The 17,259-nt window shown below is 36.9% G+C and overlaps 1 protein-coding gene across 1 annotated transcript in view; it reads right to left on the bottom strand.

Annotated features, from left to right (window-relative positions):
* usp32 (ubiquitin specific peptidase 32) overlaps positions 1 to 17,259 on the bottom strand; it is a 102,367-nt gene that overhangs the window by 56,424 nt on the left and 28,684 nt on the right. Inside the window, exon 2 of the mRNA XM_084716810.1 lies at positions 10,396 to 10,523. Within this exon, the coding sequence (XP_084572936.1) occupies positions 10,396 to 10,523 (128 nt within the window). The remainder of the gene's footprint in view (positions 1 to 10,395; positions 10,524 to 17,259) is intronic.

Below are 17,259 nucleotides of genomic sequence, written 5' to 3'. Positions count from 1 at the left end.
ATTTCTCTCAAACTATTCAGTTAGAGAGAAATTCATTATCAAAGTAATGCAATTACATTTGTCCAAAATCCAAGCACTTTTCAAACCCTTAAAACACTAAATTAAAATTCAAGTGTTTTCAAGGATTTCCAGCACCTGCACACACCTTGTATGTAGCAGTTGGTGGTTTGAACGCAACACAAACTGAACCACTGCCACCAATATTTTTATGTTCACAATATCACGATCCTGTGATTTTGAGAATTGATACAGCATCACAAAACATGAAATCACAATCCTCAAGTTTGTCGATATTTTCTTACAAATCTATCAGCAGATACTCAAAGTTTCAATATCGGTCATGAAAAAGTGGTATCTAGCCATCCTACAACAGGCGATGTTGCCAAAACGTGGTGTGTATCGTAGAGAATTGGCAACCAGGATGCTCCAAACATCTGTATACTGAATTTACATCTGTAACTCAGAGAGAACCAATCTTGGTGAGGCGTAAAAGGTACATTAAGATGCAGCTGCTTCAGTTACATGGTAATTACCACATGAATTAGGTCTGCCTTGCTCATTGGTGGTGGCTGCTTCTTTCTGGTCACACCTCAGCCAGGCACTACTGGAAATTTCTTTTACCTGGTAATGTTGTTTCTTATGAGCTTTAATTATTGAAATGTCATCTATAGGCCTAGTGGATGAAATTCAACTTTGTTGTTAAGAGCTGCATGTTGGGCTGCTTGTGTAATTAGCATAATAAGCTAATGGAAATGACTGATTTTGCTGACTGTTCATTTAGAAAGTTGATCTAATAATGGGGACCTTGGGGATCCGTCACACTCAGCCAAGGGGTCGGTGAAAAGTTTTCAGATTTCAGATTTTCATTTATTTATTTACAAATCCTTCATTTCTTTTATGATTAGACAAGCCTATCATTTTAAGTCCCAGGCTAGGCCTATTATTGGTCAATTTGGTTTTTTTTTTATTTGGCCTGTTATATATTTGCTATTATCTATTTTTAGATAATAATTATTTTATTATTATTTTAATTAGATTTTTTATCATCAGCTTCCACATTTTATTTTATGTTTGTTCTTAGAGTGAAACACTCTCCTGATTCATGAATCTAAGATCAACTTTCTAAGTTGAAGGAAAATTATAGCCATTTCCAATGCAAGACAATTAGCTTAGTATACTAATCACTCAAATTGCTAAACATGCAACCAAGTAGAATTTCTTCCACTGTACTTATAGATGACATTTAATCATAAAACTTCAGAATAAAGAACATTGCTGGGTGTCATATAGGCTGTACAGGGAGTTCTGGACTATACCCTCTCTACACTCCTGGTGCTCAACAACCGACAACATGGTGGAAAGAAATGAACCAAAATGAAAGTTTCACCATGTCTCTGAGGGAAATAAGAGATGCTGAGGTGTCGGAGTGGTGTAGTGGTTAAGACATATATCATATACTGTGAACACAATGTCCCCGGTTCAGTTCCCACCTTTGTTCCAAATAATTTGCCCTCTCCTTCTCCCCTCATTTAGACAGTGACAATGGAACGCAAACCTATGGGGTGCTGAAATTTTATGCCAAGTTATTAAATTATCGCAAGGTGCATTTGCTTATGAAAAGCATGAGATGAGAACTGAAAACGCTATTACGTAGACTTTTTATTGTGATTCTTGTGTCAGACCCACTGTTCCCAAGGTGATCTTCCATACACAGTTTTACATTATATACATTACAGAGATCAGCAACTAAGGCTTCATCAAGGAACGATGCACTGAGATGTTTAGTTTCACGTGAGACCAATGTGTCAGATCTGGTATCTAATCTGGTTTCACCTTCTTAAAAGTGAATACTTTCTGGTTTCTTTACTCCTCTCTGACAGTAAACTGAACATTTTTGAGTTGTGGACAAAACAAGACATTTGAGGACGTCATCTTGGACTTTGGGAAACACTGATCAACATTTTTCACTATTTTATTCGTCAAACAACTAATCAATTAGTTAAATAATCAACAGATTAATCAATAATGAAAATAATCGTTAGTTGTAGCCCTAGTGTACTGTTAAATAGTTAAATCAGGCAATACAAAAAGATTAAGACAAAACTATATTTGTCATCATCAGTAAAAAATATTTCTGACAGCCTTCAAAAATCAAAATCAGCTCAGCTCTTTCTTGACAGTTCCAGGTCCATACCAGGGGGCGCTGTTGTCATTTAGCAGAGCTGCGCTCGGAGCATGAAGGAGAGGATTACCGAGCAGTGTGTGCAGTCAGACTCATCAAGCTGTCTTGTATGCATGTGAGCTGTGGAGAGGTGACTCTGCAGTCAGTGAGCTAATGAAGTGTGTCCGTGTCAGTGGGTCACACACGGCAGAGGAGCTTCGGTTGTGGTTTTTTTTAAAAAAAAGGGAAGTTGATGTGTGTCATACTACGCAAACTTCTAAATCCGCCGCCGAACTTCCCCTCTGTGGAAGCCTTATCATCGCGGCGCAGCTCGTTCTGACACCGGATCATCCCACACGGATGCAAAACAGAGCTTTAAAGGCTCATTTGTGCCCACTGACATCCCACTGTACAACAGCAGAGGAAACCACAGACTATGACATCACTCCCACCAGCCAGCTTGGCATTATATACAACATTTATATTAGATTTTGACATGAAGAGAAACAGAATCATTACTTAAACATATTATTTAAGTCTGGTATATATTTGTGCTGTTTAAATATAGTACACTTGCATCTTTAAGTGCTCTTGTACAGTTTCTATTTTGACTTCTCCTTATTTTAGTTTCGTGTACCTCTTTTTTTCCCTTGCTTATTTATCTGATATATATGAGATATGAGTTAAGTGGCTGCTGTCCCACTGCCTGCCAAACTCCATTAACATTTTGCTCAATTTAACAGTTCTAAACATCTACACCTTCTACAAGATTAGTAATGATTTCTTACAACTCATAAACAGACACTCATTTGGTAAAAACTCTGCATACATTTGGACTGATTTACTAGAAACTGACATATAAAACAGTTACTGTGGTCCTGAATGAAGCCTGTTTTCCCAACTTCACGTTTCCTTGATCTCTGATGACACGTTGCAGTCATTTTCTGATTTATTACAGTAAATATATTACAGGTTTCTCCTTTAAAATGAGCTAGTAACTTTGACCAAGCAGCATTAATTAGTTCAAAACACAGGGTTTGTTTCATCTCCTTAAAAGTAACAGTTTTAGACCTACAAAGTTTCTGCCTGACAGTGACAACATAAAAATTGTCATCAAGCCATGATTTAATTTCTTCTTTACTAATTAATCTGTACTTATTTCCGTCCTTGTGCTGCTAGAACAACTGAATTTCCCATCTGGGAATCAAAAGCAGCTCATCTTATCTTATCTACTGAACTTTATGACTGAAAATACTGTCCCAGTGGTTCAAACAATACTTCTTCCTCATTATATGGTTCGTGTTAATGCGGTAGCAGGTAGGAATCCAAGTATCAACAAATTCGAATTATGGTAAATATGTGGTAAATTACATAATTAAATACATATAAATGCTCAAAATGTTTAAATCAGATGTTATTCATGACAAAATTCAACAGAAGGGAGACAAATTAAAAAGAAAAAAGTTTCATGTTTCAAAACTTGTCTGTAAAAGTGACAATTTATCATTAATCAGATATCATGCAGATACTACTTCAACTAATCTGATGACTGATTAATCAGTTTCAGTAATTTTTGAGAAAAAATGTCTAAATTCTGTAATTTTAGCTTCTTAAATGTGAATATTTTCTGGCTTCTTTACTCCTCTCTGATAGTAAACTGAATATCTTTGAGTTGTGGACAAAACAAGACATTTGAGGACGTCATCTTGGACTTTGGGAAACACTGATACAACATTTTTAAACATTTTCTGACATTTAATGGAGCAAACGACTAATCGATTAGTGGCGAAAATGACCAGCAGATGAATCACTATCAAATTCTCTGATTTCAGCTTCTTACATTTGAATATTTTCTGACTTCTTTACTAATTAGGCTCTCTCCAATTTATTTTATTTCCTTATCTAAGAAGCAAACTATTTAGTCAGACAGTGATTTATTGTGAAAGTAATGCAATTACAATTTCCAGCAGCCTCAAGCACTTTCTCCAAAACACTTTTCAAACCTTGAAAACACGACATTAAAATTCAAGCATCTTCAAGGATTTCCAGCATCAAGAGAACCCTGAAACTTGGTGAAATAATTTCAGTTTTCAGTACTGATTGAAGACTTTAACAAAACAGCAATAATAATGACTATGATCCTTTTGGTCACTATAGTGATTCTATTGTGATCTAGAATTTCTGTATTGTTTCATCTCTAATCCACAGTTTGCTGTAAGAAAATAGGAGCCTGACAATTTGTAAAGCTTGATGAACATATGCAGTAAACCTACAGTGGCCTGCTGACTCATTCAGAGACGTACTGCCTGAAAAACACAACTGCCTTCACTGTAATATGGTAATTTCTTTTCTTTGTTTTAAACACATGCAATACTGAGGGTTGAATTTGTGATGTCCAATGGGACAATCCCAAAGACTAAATTGATCTAGTATGCAAAACAGGTACAGTATGAGACAGTACCTGAGATTAGGGGAACTCTGCTGAATTTAAAGAGAAAGGTCAGTTTACTCATCATGGAAAGTTCTGTTTTCTTTGTGAAGCGTGAGAGAATAACACCTAGTGATGTCATCAGGGGATGCTGGTCTTGTCTAGGGCTCACAGGGATATTGATATTATATCAATATTATGATATCATCTTAAATTTTGGGTATCATTACATCATGATATGGCATTAAGTGTTGTATTTTCCTGGTTTTAAAGGCTGCATTACAGGAAAGTGTTGTCATTTTCTGAACTTACCAGACTGTTCTACCTGTTCTATTATTTGCATTCCGGAATAGAAATCTTTTTTCAACTTCATATTTCAACTTAACAAGTGTCCTTGATCTCTGATAACACATCATGCTCATTTTCTGATGTACTACAGTAAATATATTACAGATTTCTCCTTTAAAAATAGCTACTAACTTTGAGTAGGCAGCATTCAAACACAAAAATAGTTAACCATTTCCTTCCATTTTTTTATATGCTCCTTAAGTTGCTTGATTTATCTAAACCACACACACACACACACACACACACACACACACACACACACACACACACACACACACACACACACACACACACAATGTAAGGCTGAGCTAGATTGCCTCTTATGTAGTTTTTACAAAGCCATACTTCTTGTCAGTCTGCCTGACAGTGTGTTTACTTCCCTGGCGAGATGGCAGCGTGACATCTGTCACAATATCTAAAGGCACAAAGACACAGAAAAACTGTTGTTTTATATTTATATCATGAATGAGGGGACTGCCTGTGACACACTATTTTAAGCAGGAACCATGTTTAACATGGGTCATCATTTTAGCATGTGTGTATAGAAATTTTTGGAGATTCACTGTGGCATCTACCCAGAAACTGTGGGGAAGCCCCTTCTGAAGCCAGCTAAGTCATGTACTGCGACTAGTCTGTCCCCACACCCGGTGCTTTACAGTCATCACCTCGACTGAAGAGTGAAACTGAAAAAGACATCAAATTATGAAGCCATTTCAAAGCTTTTATTACATTCTACTGTACTTAGGGCTGCACCTTACGATTATTTTTTAAACAATTAATCTCTCATTTTTTTGATTAATCGAATAATCTATTAATTAATTTATTGATTAATCTAACAATTATTTTTGTTATTATTCAATTATATAACCATAATTACCTAAAATACATACTTGTATCATTAATATATACCGAAATGAATTACAGACAGAAGATTAGTTTTAGCCATATCTGTCTCATACGCGGCTGATTAAGTGAACAAAAAGTACGAAACAGCAGAATAACACTGTTAGATGACTCTTGATGTAAAGTTAACAGCAGCAGTGAAGACACTTTTAACACGGGAGTGATAAAGAAACTTGTAGAAAATCTATCATAAGTGACTTCTACTGACAGAAACATGTTCCATGTGTTGATCAGCTGTATATATCGTGTTTGGATGCTGACAAAAAGTAAACAGGACGATGAAGAGGACAGGTCGCTCGCTGCTTCACCTCCAGCACTCACATGGAGCAGTTTGTCCTGCTGAGATAAGTCACATCCAGTTTGCGGAAGAGAGCCAAACTGTTGTGTCTCTGTCTATAATACGTCTACACTTTAGATGATCGCGCTGAGTCTTGCTCTCTGCAGCTTGTTGTCCAGGTGAATCCATGCTCTGACCGGGCGTAGCAGCCATAGCGACACGTCGCCGCACAATATGCAAATCAGTGTCTTTTCCAGAATCGATTACATTGACGGATCGCCCTAACCCTAATTGTATTTGCATGAAATAACGCTCTGAGACTACACATGCTGCTTCAAGATACAAGAAAGTTAGTACGTATTCTTAAATGGCTTAATCCTGCTAAAGAAATGTGAGCTTAATAAGCTGAATAGTCTTTTATACTGAAAAACCAACACACAAAATGGTGCATTTGCTCTGTCTATCCTGTTATGAGCCCACAGTTTGTGTATATACAGGGTTCACACACATTTCCATTTCCATACTTTTCTAGAAATTTCCAGACTTCTCAACAGATTTTTCAGACCATATCTGACATCCAAGTACAAATAGCCAGATGTCACGCTTGGGGAGTAACAGGATTACATAACCTGAATACAAGAAAAAAAGGTAACTGTATTCCATTACAATTACAATTGCTCAATTTATTGTCTTTAAATCAATCAATCGATCAATCAATAAATCGGTCAATCAAAGGATGGAACAGCTATTAAATATTCTGCATCTGTTTTGACAATGGACTAATTGTTTTTAGTCATTTTTAAAGAAAAAAAAAGTAAAAATTCTCTGATTTCAGCGTCATAAATGTGAATATTTTCTGGCAAATTACCTCTCATTGATACATCTATCCCCAGTAGTAACGTAGGTTGCAACAATGTAACTCCTTGTATTTGACGTTAATTCCCATAATCTGTGATTGTGTAGTACAACTCCAGTCAAGTTTTATTTGTGGCTGAAGACAAATATGGGTTCTGTGTATCAAAGTTTGGGAGATCTAGCATGAGTTACTGATGCTCAAACAAAACTGTTACTACCATCCCAGGTCCCCCATCATATGAGAATAAATGCATAAGTCATAACTGATGCATCATTATTGTCAGACACTGATCATATTTATTAGTTGGCAAAACAGACTTTTTATATTGTACCTAGGTCTTCCGCTAAATTGGCAGTAAAATGTGTAAACTGAGCATTATCTGTGAAACTTCATACTTATTCACACTAAAACTAATACAAAACTATATTACATGTTTGCAGAATGAGTCAGTGTCTGGTAATGAGTCATAAGAAATCATAGATGATGTTTTAGAAGGAGATGTTTTACTGCGAGCTCAGCTGTTAAATTTATAAATATGTTAGTGGAGTACGGCAGTGAGCCCTGAATCCACGGAGAACTTGAGCTACACTAACATTGGCCTACTTTTAGCTCTAAAAGGGACTTACCACGATCCCGATCATTCTAAACACAGCTAATGGCATCACAGCCAATTGTGAGCAGTCGCCTCCATGACCTGCTTGATTATTTTCATGAAGCACATGAAAGCATTCTGTATGCTCTCTGTTTAGTATCACTGAATCTGTTTATTATCATCACCAACACAAACAATCAAAAGAAGAACAAGTTTAAACACAAGATGGATTTTTTTATTTTTTTGAACAAAGACTTGCTGAGATTTCTGCGCATTACAAAGAACAGGTCTGTGTCTTGGCTGCCTGATTGGGCTCAGGCTCAGGCTCTCTTTGAAATGTCAGAATGTGCAGCAGCCATGTTTCTGTTTCAAGAGCCCAGCAGTAACCTTAGATCTGGACCGCTGTCACCGCAGTAACTGCTGCCATGGTGACAAAGGGGAAGAGGAGAGATGCTGAGAGGAAGGAGAGAGAAGACACGTGCTGCAGCGTTCAGAGAGTGGTAAATTGTAAGTGGGCCGCATTTAAACAACGATTTTCTACCTTATCAGACAAAACGCTTTGAGACAAAGGTGTGTTTTGCCAATTGTACCTGTGCTGTGATGTTGATGTTGATGTTGATGAGCGTGCAATTTTGAGAGAAGAATCTTAATAAACTTAATAACTTCACAAACCCTTAATTATTTGGGCCTTCTTGCAAATTCTGCAAATTATATTTAATTCTTTATGTCTGATGTTATGTCTGACTGAATATGATTCATTTCCCACCTGCATTTCTTTCATTTTCTAACAAGATCACTGTTTTCAAGCCCTTTGAGTGTGGAAAAACTTTATCACACAGACATTTTATTCAAAGCAGAGTATTTCACATCATCTTTAAACACATCGCAATTCCACAAGGATTCCTACTTTTGAGCATCTCTTAAGCACAGCGGTGGAATATTTCATAGTTTTGTTCTTAAATCATCAAACTGTGCAGTAATACTATGGGACTTACTTTCCAGATTCCAAATCACACAGCTCAAACCATCTGTTTTCCTCCCGAACATTTCTGAATCTGCTAACTTCAATGGTCAGAGGAAGAATATCAGCCCTCAACTGTGAAACTTAAGATTAACAAGCTGGGAGAGTGAAGGCAAACAGCTCAGCCAGTTACAATCAGATGAGGAAACAAGACATATCTACAGTATGTAACTGCAGTAGGTTTATTCTGATGATCAATTCGATCAATCGGTTTGAGCATGTTTTTAAGACAAAATGTCCAAATTCTCTGATTTCAGCTTCTTAAATATGAATATTTTCTGTTTTCTTTACTCCTCTCTGACAGTAAACTGAATAGCTTTCAGTTATGGACAAAACAAGACATTTGAGGACATCATCTGGGACTTTGAGAAACACTAATCAATGCTTTATAGCATTTTATGGACCAAACAACTAATTGATTAATGGAGAAAATGTACAACAGATTAATCAATAATGACAGTAATTGTTACAGAAACAACTTGAAAAATAGGTCCAAACGTGGAGCACATGGACACATTGGACCTATTTTTCAACTGTCAAGATTGTGACTGATTGATTAACCAAGATACTGATCGATAGATTGTTGTTGATTGATTGTTGCGGCGCTAAACTGCAGTTCTATGACCAATATGAAGTAAGACTTCTTCCATTATTGATGGATAGCAATGCATTCAGAGCTGCATTTTCAGGTATTTATTCTTGTTACCATTTTCATAATAACAGAATTCTACCTGATACAAGACCTAGTTTTGATGCAGGGCTGTGACAGTATAGATATTACTTACTGCAATGACAGAGTGACATATCACCAAGGGTAATATAATAACTTTTCTGAAGCATACTGTCATTACTGCGGCGTAGCTCCTTCACTGAATAATGCTGAAAGCAGTTGTTGTTAGCATGTTTTTAGTCGCCCTTAGGCAATCCCAAGAAGCCTTGGGTTGAGTCTGTCAACCAATCAGACGCTGTGTCCCTGACTTGTGTGTGCCTAGCGCTGGTCCACAGATGTATTAAAAGATTGATGCCCTGATCTCAACATGAGATTAGCCCTAAAACTTGCAGTGATGACAGTAATGAGCTCAACCCCGCGGTTGGAACAGTTTACAAGACCTTAGATTCAGTTCAAGGCACAGTGGCAAAGCATAGTTGATGCTGCCATTCTCCATAACTGATGGCCTATTGGGTTTACTCTTAAAATTGATCCCTTGCTGTCTAATATCAAGCCTCATCATGCTCTTTAAGAGAGGAAATACATAACATTAAGAAGGTAATGATGTCTTTTTATTGTCCTCTTGTGGTATGCAAAGCTGGACTGTGTGCTGGGTAAGACTTTAAGAGGAAGACTGCAGTATTATCAGTTCTTTTCAGGTTATTAAGGACCCACATACAGTACCTGAGCTGGATCCCTACTCTGGATGAATGGCATTTAATTAAGGGAGGAAGACACAGGAGAGCTCCAGGCAAAAAACATCTTATGTGTCTGAGACCAGTGATCACCTTGTCACTATAGACTATGCTATGAACCCCTAGCTGTAATGCTATCCAGGCCAATATTGATCCCTATGTCCCACAACACACTCAACAAAACCACCTAAGTCTTCTCCAATTTGTCTAAAGTTACCTACTAACACAAAACCCTCTCTTCTCTCTTGTTCTTATCAGATATCAAATCTCACCTCCTTTCTAAAGGATCATTCCTTTCTATTCTGGTGTCTATGCGGACAAAGTATTCAGCATGTCACTGCAACCATCACTTCAGAGTGACACTCATGCTCAACCGCATGTTGTGTGATATTTACTGAGGCTTACCTCTGCAACTTTATGGGGAACTCCATCTCCCAGCACTTCCCTGTAGAAGCACTGCTGGGTCATGTAATAGGTGAGGCCGCTGGTTCTCTTGAAGGCATCTTTCAGCCGCTTCAATTCCACATCGGTGACTACAGAGAGAAAGACAGAAACAGAGAAGTAAACTTAGTGTGCTTTGTTTCTTCATTAGACTCTTTGACAACTAGACCAACAGTCAACACAGCAAAAAACAAAAACAATGTACATATTAATCCCAGAGATGGGAAGTAATTAAGTACGAATACTGTTCTTAAGTAGATTTTTTAGGTATCTGTACTTTACTTGAGTACTTACTGGTACTTTTTTGGGAACTTTTTACTTTTATTCCCTAAATTTTAACAAGATTTTCGACCGCTTACATTTCAAAACAGATGTGTTACTTTAGTTTTAATGCAAAATCAACACACAAAGATGTACCAAGATGAAAACAACGCAAAAGTTTTAACAAGACAAAAACAATGTAGCAAGACAAAACTTATGTAATAGACATAAAAAGATGAAAACAATATAACACAAAGAAAACAACAATACACAACAAGACAAAAATAATGTAAAAAATGCAACAAGACAAAATCAACATAACAAGATGAAAAAGACATAACATTATATAACAAGACAGAAATGACATAAAAAATAACAATATGAAAACAACAGATGAAAACAAAGTCAAGAACCTAACGACAATAATAACATAAAAGACATAACAAGACAAAAATGATGTAACAAGGAGAAACAAATACGAAAACAACATTGAACGAAGTTGAAAACTACTTTAAATATGTAACAAGAAGAAAACGACGTAAAAGACACAAGAAGAAAACAACATAAAAGACTTAAGAAGACAAAAACAATGTAACAAGATGAAAATGACATAACCATACACAACAGGACAAAAAAGGTGTAACAAGACAAAACAATACAAAAACGACATAACAAGAAGACCTAACAGGTGTTTAAAAAAAAAAGGTATATTACAATCAGTACTTCTATTTTTACTAGTCTTGCAAAGATATCTGTACTTCTACATGAATACAGACTGTGTGTACTTTTGCCACCTCTGATTAATCCATCATAATGTAACCTTAACTTCATTTTAACTTTAACTTTAACAGAATGGAAATCTGGATTATCCTGAGTAACCAGGACACCGTTTTTGGAAAGAAACATTGCTGTTGTGTTTAAATGTCACATTTCCTGATATTATTTCCATTGCTTTGAGTACTATTAACCACATTAGTTTCACCTACACTGTATTATGGTACTATTGTTCTCCTGTCAGCAACTGAAGTCTCAAAATTCCCAGTAAAAAAAACCCAGAGAACTATGCAACATTGCACTTGAGTATGAACTAGAAATACTTTACTGATCCCCAGGGGGAAATTAAAGGGGACAATGTTTGGGTTATTGCGCTTTGACAGAAACAACCCAAAAATAGAGCACAGTGTCAAATGAACTGGCTGCTTAAAACAGGGTATTTGTGGAACAGTTCTGACAAACAGGTCTTGCACACATGTGTTCTCACATCTGACATTTCTACGTGTGAACATGGACAAAAACATGTCCTGTTGAGCCACTGTCAATTAGAGGTTTGCCACAAACCATGGCTTTGTACGGAATGACAGCTGAGCAATGAGTGAGACGGGGTTTGCAGCTTCCGCATGTCCACACCACAGCTAAATGATCAACAAGTCACCAGAACATTATTTATTACCCGTAGAGCTGACATGCCGCTCAAAGTGAACAATCAAATAGCACTGGTGAAAAATAATGGTCATATGTCAGCTAGAGCTGCACAATATACCGTTTGAGCATCATCATCGCAATGTACGTGTGCGCAATAGTCACACTGCAGGCCCTGCGATGTAGGAGGCAAATGAACTAAACTTGTTCTCATCTAATTTCAAGGGTACCTGACACACACTGCGCAGTGATCCACCAATCACAATCGTTCTTAATCAGTTTGCCAAAGCAGACCACGCCCCTGCATATGGAGTGAGTCGCAAGATCAGTGCAGGTTAATTGTCCACAAGATGGCAGCAGTGCAGCATAACATAAAGTGCTATTCAAGTCATCTGGTGAAAATGCCTGTATTTTTTCATATCGCAACATATATATCGTAGGGTTAAAAAAAATCGCAATCTTAGTTTTTTCCAATATCGTGCAGCCCTAATGTCAGCCTATAACAGCTGACCAATAAACAGCTGGCAGACAAAAATGATCCTAGAAAGACCATTTCAAATTAACTTCAATTTATGATTAGGGCTGCCATTAAAGACTATTTAGATTGTTGATTAATCTGTTGATCATTTTCTTGATTTCTCAATAAATAAGTCTTGATTTAAAATGTCAAAATATGGTAAAAAAAAAATAATAATAAAAAAAAAAATTGTGTTTCCCACAGCCTAAAATAAGATTTCAACTTCTTAAACTTCAAAAATGACTCAAACTGATTAATCAGTTGTGAAAATCGTTGGCGACTGTGTTGTAGTGTTGCTAAGCTAGGATAAACATGGCCCAGACCTAGACCTGGCCAATACAGCTGAAAAACCTGTCATGATTGTTAATTTTCACATGGATCAACACTTATCATGTAGGTTGTGACTGACGACATGTTGTGTACTCTGAAGTGGTGGAAGTGGTTGAGGTGATAAGATGAGTAAATATCATAATATTTTTGACCAAATATCTTGATATTGCAACAATATTGTAGGGATGACTATCGGTGCTTCCACAAAATATTAACCCAATGAGATATTTTGATAAATAATCATCAGTCATGTTTATATAATGACTAAGTGGGTGAACCCGAGAGGGCAAAGTTCAGAAAATTACATCACTTTACTGTATGCAGCCTGTAAAACCAAAAAAGTTCACAATGTCACAAATATCACAATGCAATATAATTGATATATTGCCCAACCCTACCCAGATCCATTCCTCCACTGGCCATGCAGAAATAAAACTGTTATGATGTCCATCTTTTAATTTTGACAGCAAAAAAGTGGACTGCACCAAATGTTGAACTGCTCCTTTAATTCATCAAAACTGTAAAATGTAATGTCCTGCTGTATATTACGCTCACAGTGTGAAGGCACAGTTTCCAACACCTCAGTGTTGTTCTGCCCCTGGCTGCAAGAGCAATAAAAATTAGTGGAACACACACAAATCCACTTCAGCGCACACACAGTTCAGGGTCTTCACATGTGATGACTTGTGCAAAAGAGAGCTGTAACCATCAGCAGCATCGGCCACACAGCACTTCATATGACACACATCCTATTGTCCTCTGGTAAAGGCACACAGAGTGTGTGTGTGTGTGTGTGTGTGTGATACTAGGATGGAGTCCCAATGGCAACAATTATCCTGCTTGCTCTGCTGCTGCAATGAAACACATCCAGCTATATTGTCACTACATCCAGATCAAACAGTGATGGAGCTTTCCAGACACAGCTGCACACTGTGCGTCATGCTGCTGGTTGAACTGGACCATCACCAGTCAGGACCAGTTCAGATGTGGAGACACTGGCTAGAACCAGCATTTTCTGCCATTTTTGCATGAAAAATGATTTTAATGATTAGTCAATTATCAAAATAGTTTCATAGTTTAATCCTTTTTTGAACGGGCAAGTGAGTTGCCAGATTTACTTGCCCCTGGCAATCCAATCCAATCCTTATTGCTGAGCCCTGCCATTGTAACTTGATAAATGAAAAGGTCCACTGGCTGATTGATAAGAATGCCGATTTTGATCCTAATAAGGAATTTAATTGATTAAACATATTAAGGATTTGCTGGCTACAAATACAGCTAAGATGCTCTACTCTGTTTTATATCATATTAATAGAACATATTTGGGATTTTGGACTGGAGCTACAACAACTAATTGATCTTCAACTGTTTTCTTTGTAAGAAAAAAAGTGCAGAATTTCTCTGATTTCAGTTTCTAAAATATGAATATTTTCTGGTTTCTTTACTCCTCACTGACACTAAAATGAATATCTTTGGTTTGTGGACAAAACAAGACATTTGAGGATGTCATCTTGGACAAACACTGATCAACATTAACCATTTTCTGGACCAAAAAAAACAATCAATGAATCAAGAAAATAATCAACAGATTATTACAGATTACTGGTGAAAATTGTTACAGGAAAGATTTACAGGTAGTCTGGGTAGTCTGCGTCCCAGCAATAGAGCAACAAATGTTTAGTTTTGTTACAGCTTCCTTCCCTAGCAATTAGGGTTGCAATGATTTTCATTATCAATTAATCTGGCAAATACTTTCATCATTAATCAATTATTTTTTTAGTCTAAATAATGTCAAAAAAAAGGGAGGGATGCTCATTTCAGTTCAGTTCCCAAAGCAACATCCTCAAATAGCTTCTTTTGTTCAACCAACAGTCCGAAACTCAAAAATGAAAAAAAGAAAAGCAACAACTCATCACATTCAAGAAAAATGACAGAAACAACTAACAAATTATCAAAGTAGTTCATTTGCAATGCCACAGATCTACTCACTGACAAATATCTGAGTACAATTTACAAGATTTCTCCTTAAAATCTGCATCAGTGGTGCTGGAAAGGTTACAGCATCACTTCAATACTGCAGTAATATGAATGCTGCTGCGAGGTTCAGCTCATCATTATCACCACTTTTCTTCTCTCTCTAATTTCACCCAAGCAACCGCAGCTCTCCTTCAACAATCAGGTCACATTACTGGTAGCTAACAGTTCACTCATCTATTGGCTCCTCTCTGACCTACAGGAAGTGTTTGGGAACCCAAGCATAACATTTCTATCAGCGCTTCACAACTGAGCTTTTCCACAGCACAACGGCAACACAACAGCAAGGCAGGCAATATGTATGACTGTGTTGTTCCTGTCATCATTAAAAGCACTGATTACAGCTGATCATTACAGTTTCCAAACTGTATGGAAATTCAGCTGCTGAAAACATCAGCATAAATAGAAGTGATTAACACCATCATGATGCTGATTGATCTAATCAATCATGAGCACTCCAGAAGGGTCTGCACCTACTGTGACTTACTGTGGGAACAATATATTGGCAGTGTACTTTGAAATTGTTTATACTAAGGATTGGGAGGATCCGATACTCAGCATCATTATCAGTCCAATACTGGCCAAAGTCACTGGATCGGATATCAGGAAAAAAGAAAAATCAAAATCCAGTACAACCAATTTACACACACGTGTCAAACTCAAGGCACGTGGGCCAAATTTGGCTCGGCATCTCATCAGAATTTAATTTGCACACGTTACAGAAGTAAGGTGTCATTCAGCAGCCAGTCTCACCACTAGCTAACTAGTACTAGCTAGTAACATTAATAGCAGCAGCTAGGGAGGCACAATTAATTGCAATATGGCCAAGTGCAATATCCAAATTGCAGAACCTGAACCAAATTGCAACTTTTTAAAAAAGGAAAAACAGCATTATAATGAGGTACTGTAGTGCTGCAGACATGCTCTGGCCTAAAAATCTTCTTCTTCAGATGAAAGAAAACATATTTGTTGGGTACAGCTCCCAACAAATATCACATCATCACTTTTTTCCCCCAGTAAAAATGAATATTGTAATAGAAAAATGCTCATTCCCACAAAACATATCCCATATCACAATTTCAATCAAATTAATCACAATATGACTTTTTTTTAATCACATCTTGCAGCCCTTATATAAAGGCTAGTTGGCTCAGGATTCCAAATGGAAAAAGAAAGCGAGACACAAATGTTGTATAAAATTGCTGAGCATCCCAAACATAATCTTCTGTCAATTATATAGCAACATAATAGCATACAGACTGAATGTAACTCATGTTTAAACTTGGATTTCAAAACAGAGAAAGCAGCATCATAATGGTAATATACCTTTTTTCAGTATAAATCAAAATTATGATGAAAAAACGATCATTCCCACAAATCTTACTGCACATCACAGCCCTGCTGTGCAGTCCTATAGCAGCCTAGCAGAAAATTTGTGCTTAATGGAGACAAGCCATTATTTTTTCTATACCTCTGCTTCAGAGCTAGACATTAATTATTAAGTGATTACTAAAAACAACAATAATCAAAGGCAGAGGCAATTATGTAATATGATAACAGATATATTTATATAGTCTTTGATTTACAACCCGCCATTTTTTATTATCATAATTGTTTTGGGGGCATTTTTTTATTCTTTTTTTTTAATTATTATTATTTATTCATAGGACAGCTGAAAATATGAGAGGGAAGGGGGTAGAGAGAGAGTCGATGACACACAGCAAATGGGCCACAGGTGGGAGTCGAGCCCGAGGCCGCTGCAGAGGACTGACAGCCTCAAATCATGGGGCACACGCTCTACCAGCTGAGCTACAGGAGCGCCCCTACGACCACCGTTTGAGGGCAACCATAATGCTGATGTGGCTTGTGATGAAATTGAGTTTGAAATCCATGAATTAGCATAAACTATCAAACTCTGAGTGACATGCCGTATAGAGAGATGTGTCACGGGTAACACAGATGAAATTTTAGATTTAGCTTATATTGATTCTTTGGACAATGATATGATATTTGTCAATACCACAAAGTCTGCTACAGTATGATTTAAATTCAATCCAATGGTCTGTGATCGATATCAGATGATATCATATGTCCATTTAACACATTCAGCTACATTTATCTCAACTCACAACTAAATTAAGCTTTGATAATTTTATGACTGAACACTTCCAGACATTTCCATACAAAGACATGCCATGGGAATTTCAAAATAAAGGCCCTTCTTAAAGATGACGATACAGATCCATATTTTCACTTTGCCTTGATCA

Source organism: Lutjanus erythropterus, chromosome 4 (assembly GCF_056507025.1).
Source record: "Lutjanus erythropterus isolate fLutEry1 chromosome 4, fLutEry1.hap2, whole genome shotgun sequence".
Classification (NCBI taxonomy): Eukaryota; Metazoa; Chordata; class Actinopteri; order Lutjaniformes; family Lutjanidae; genus Lutjanus; species Lutjanus erythropterus.
Note: the sequence above shows the minus strand (reverse complement) of the source record. Positions and strands in the feature narration are given on the sequence as shown.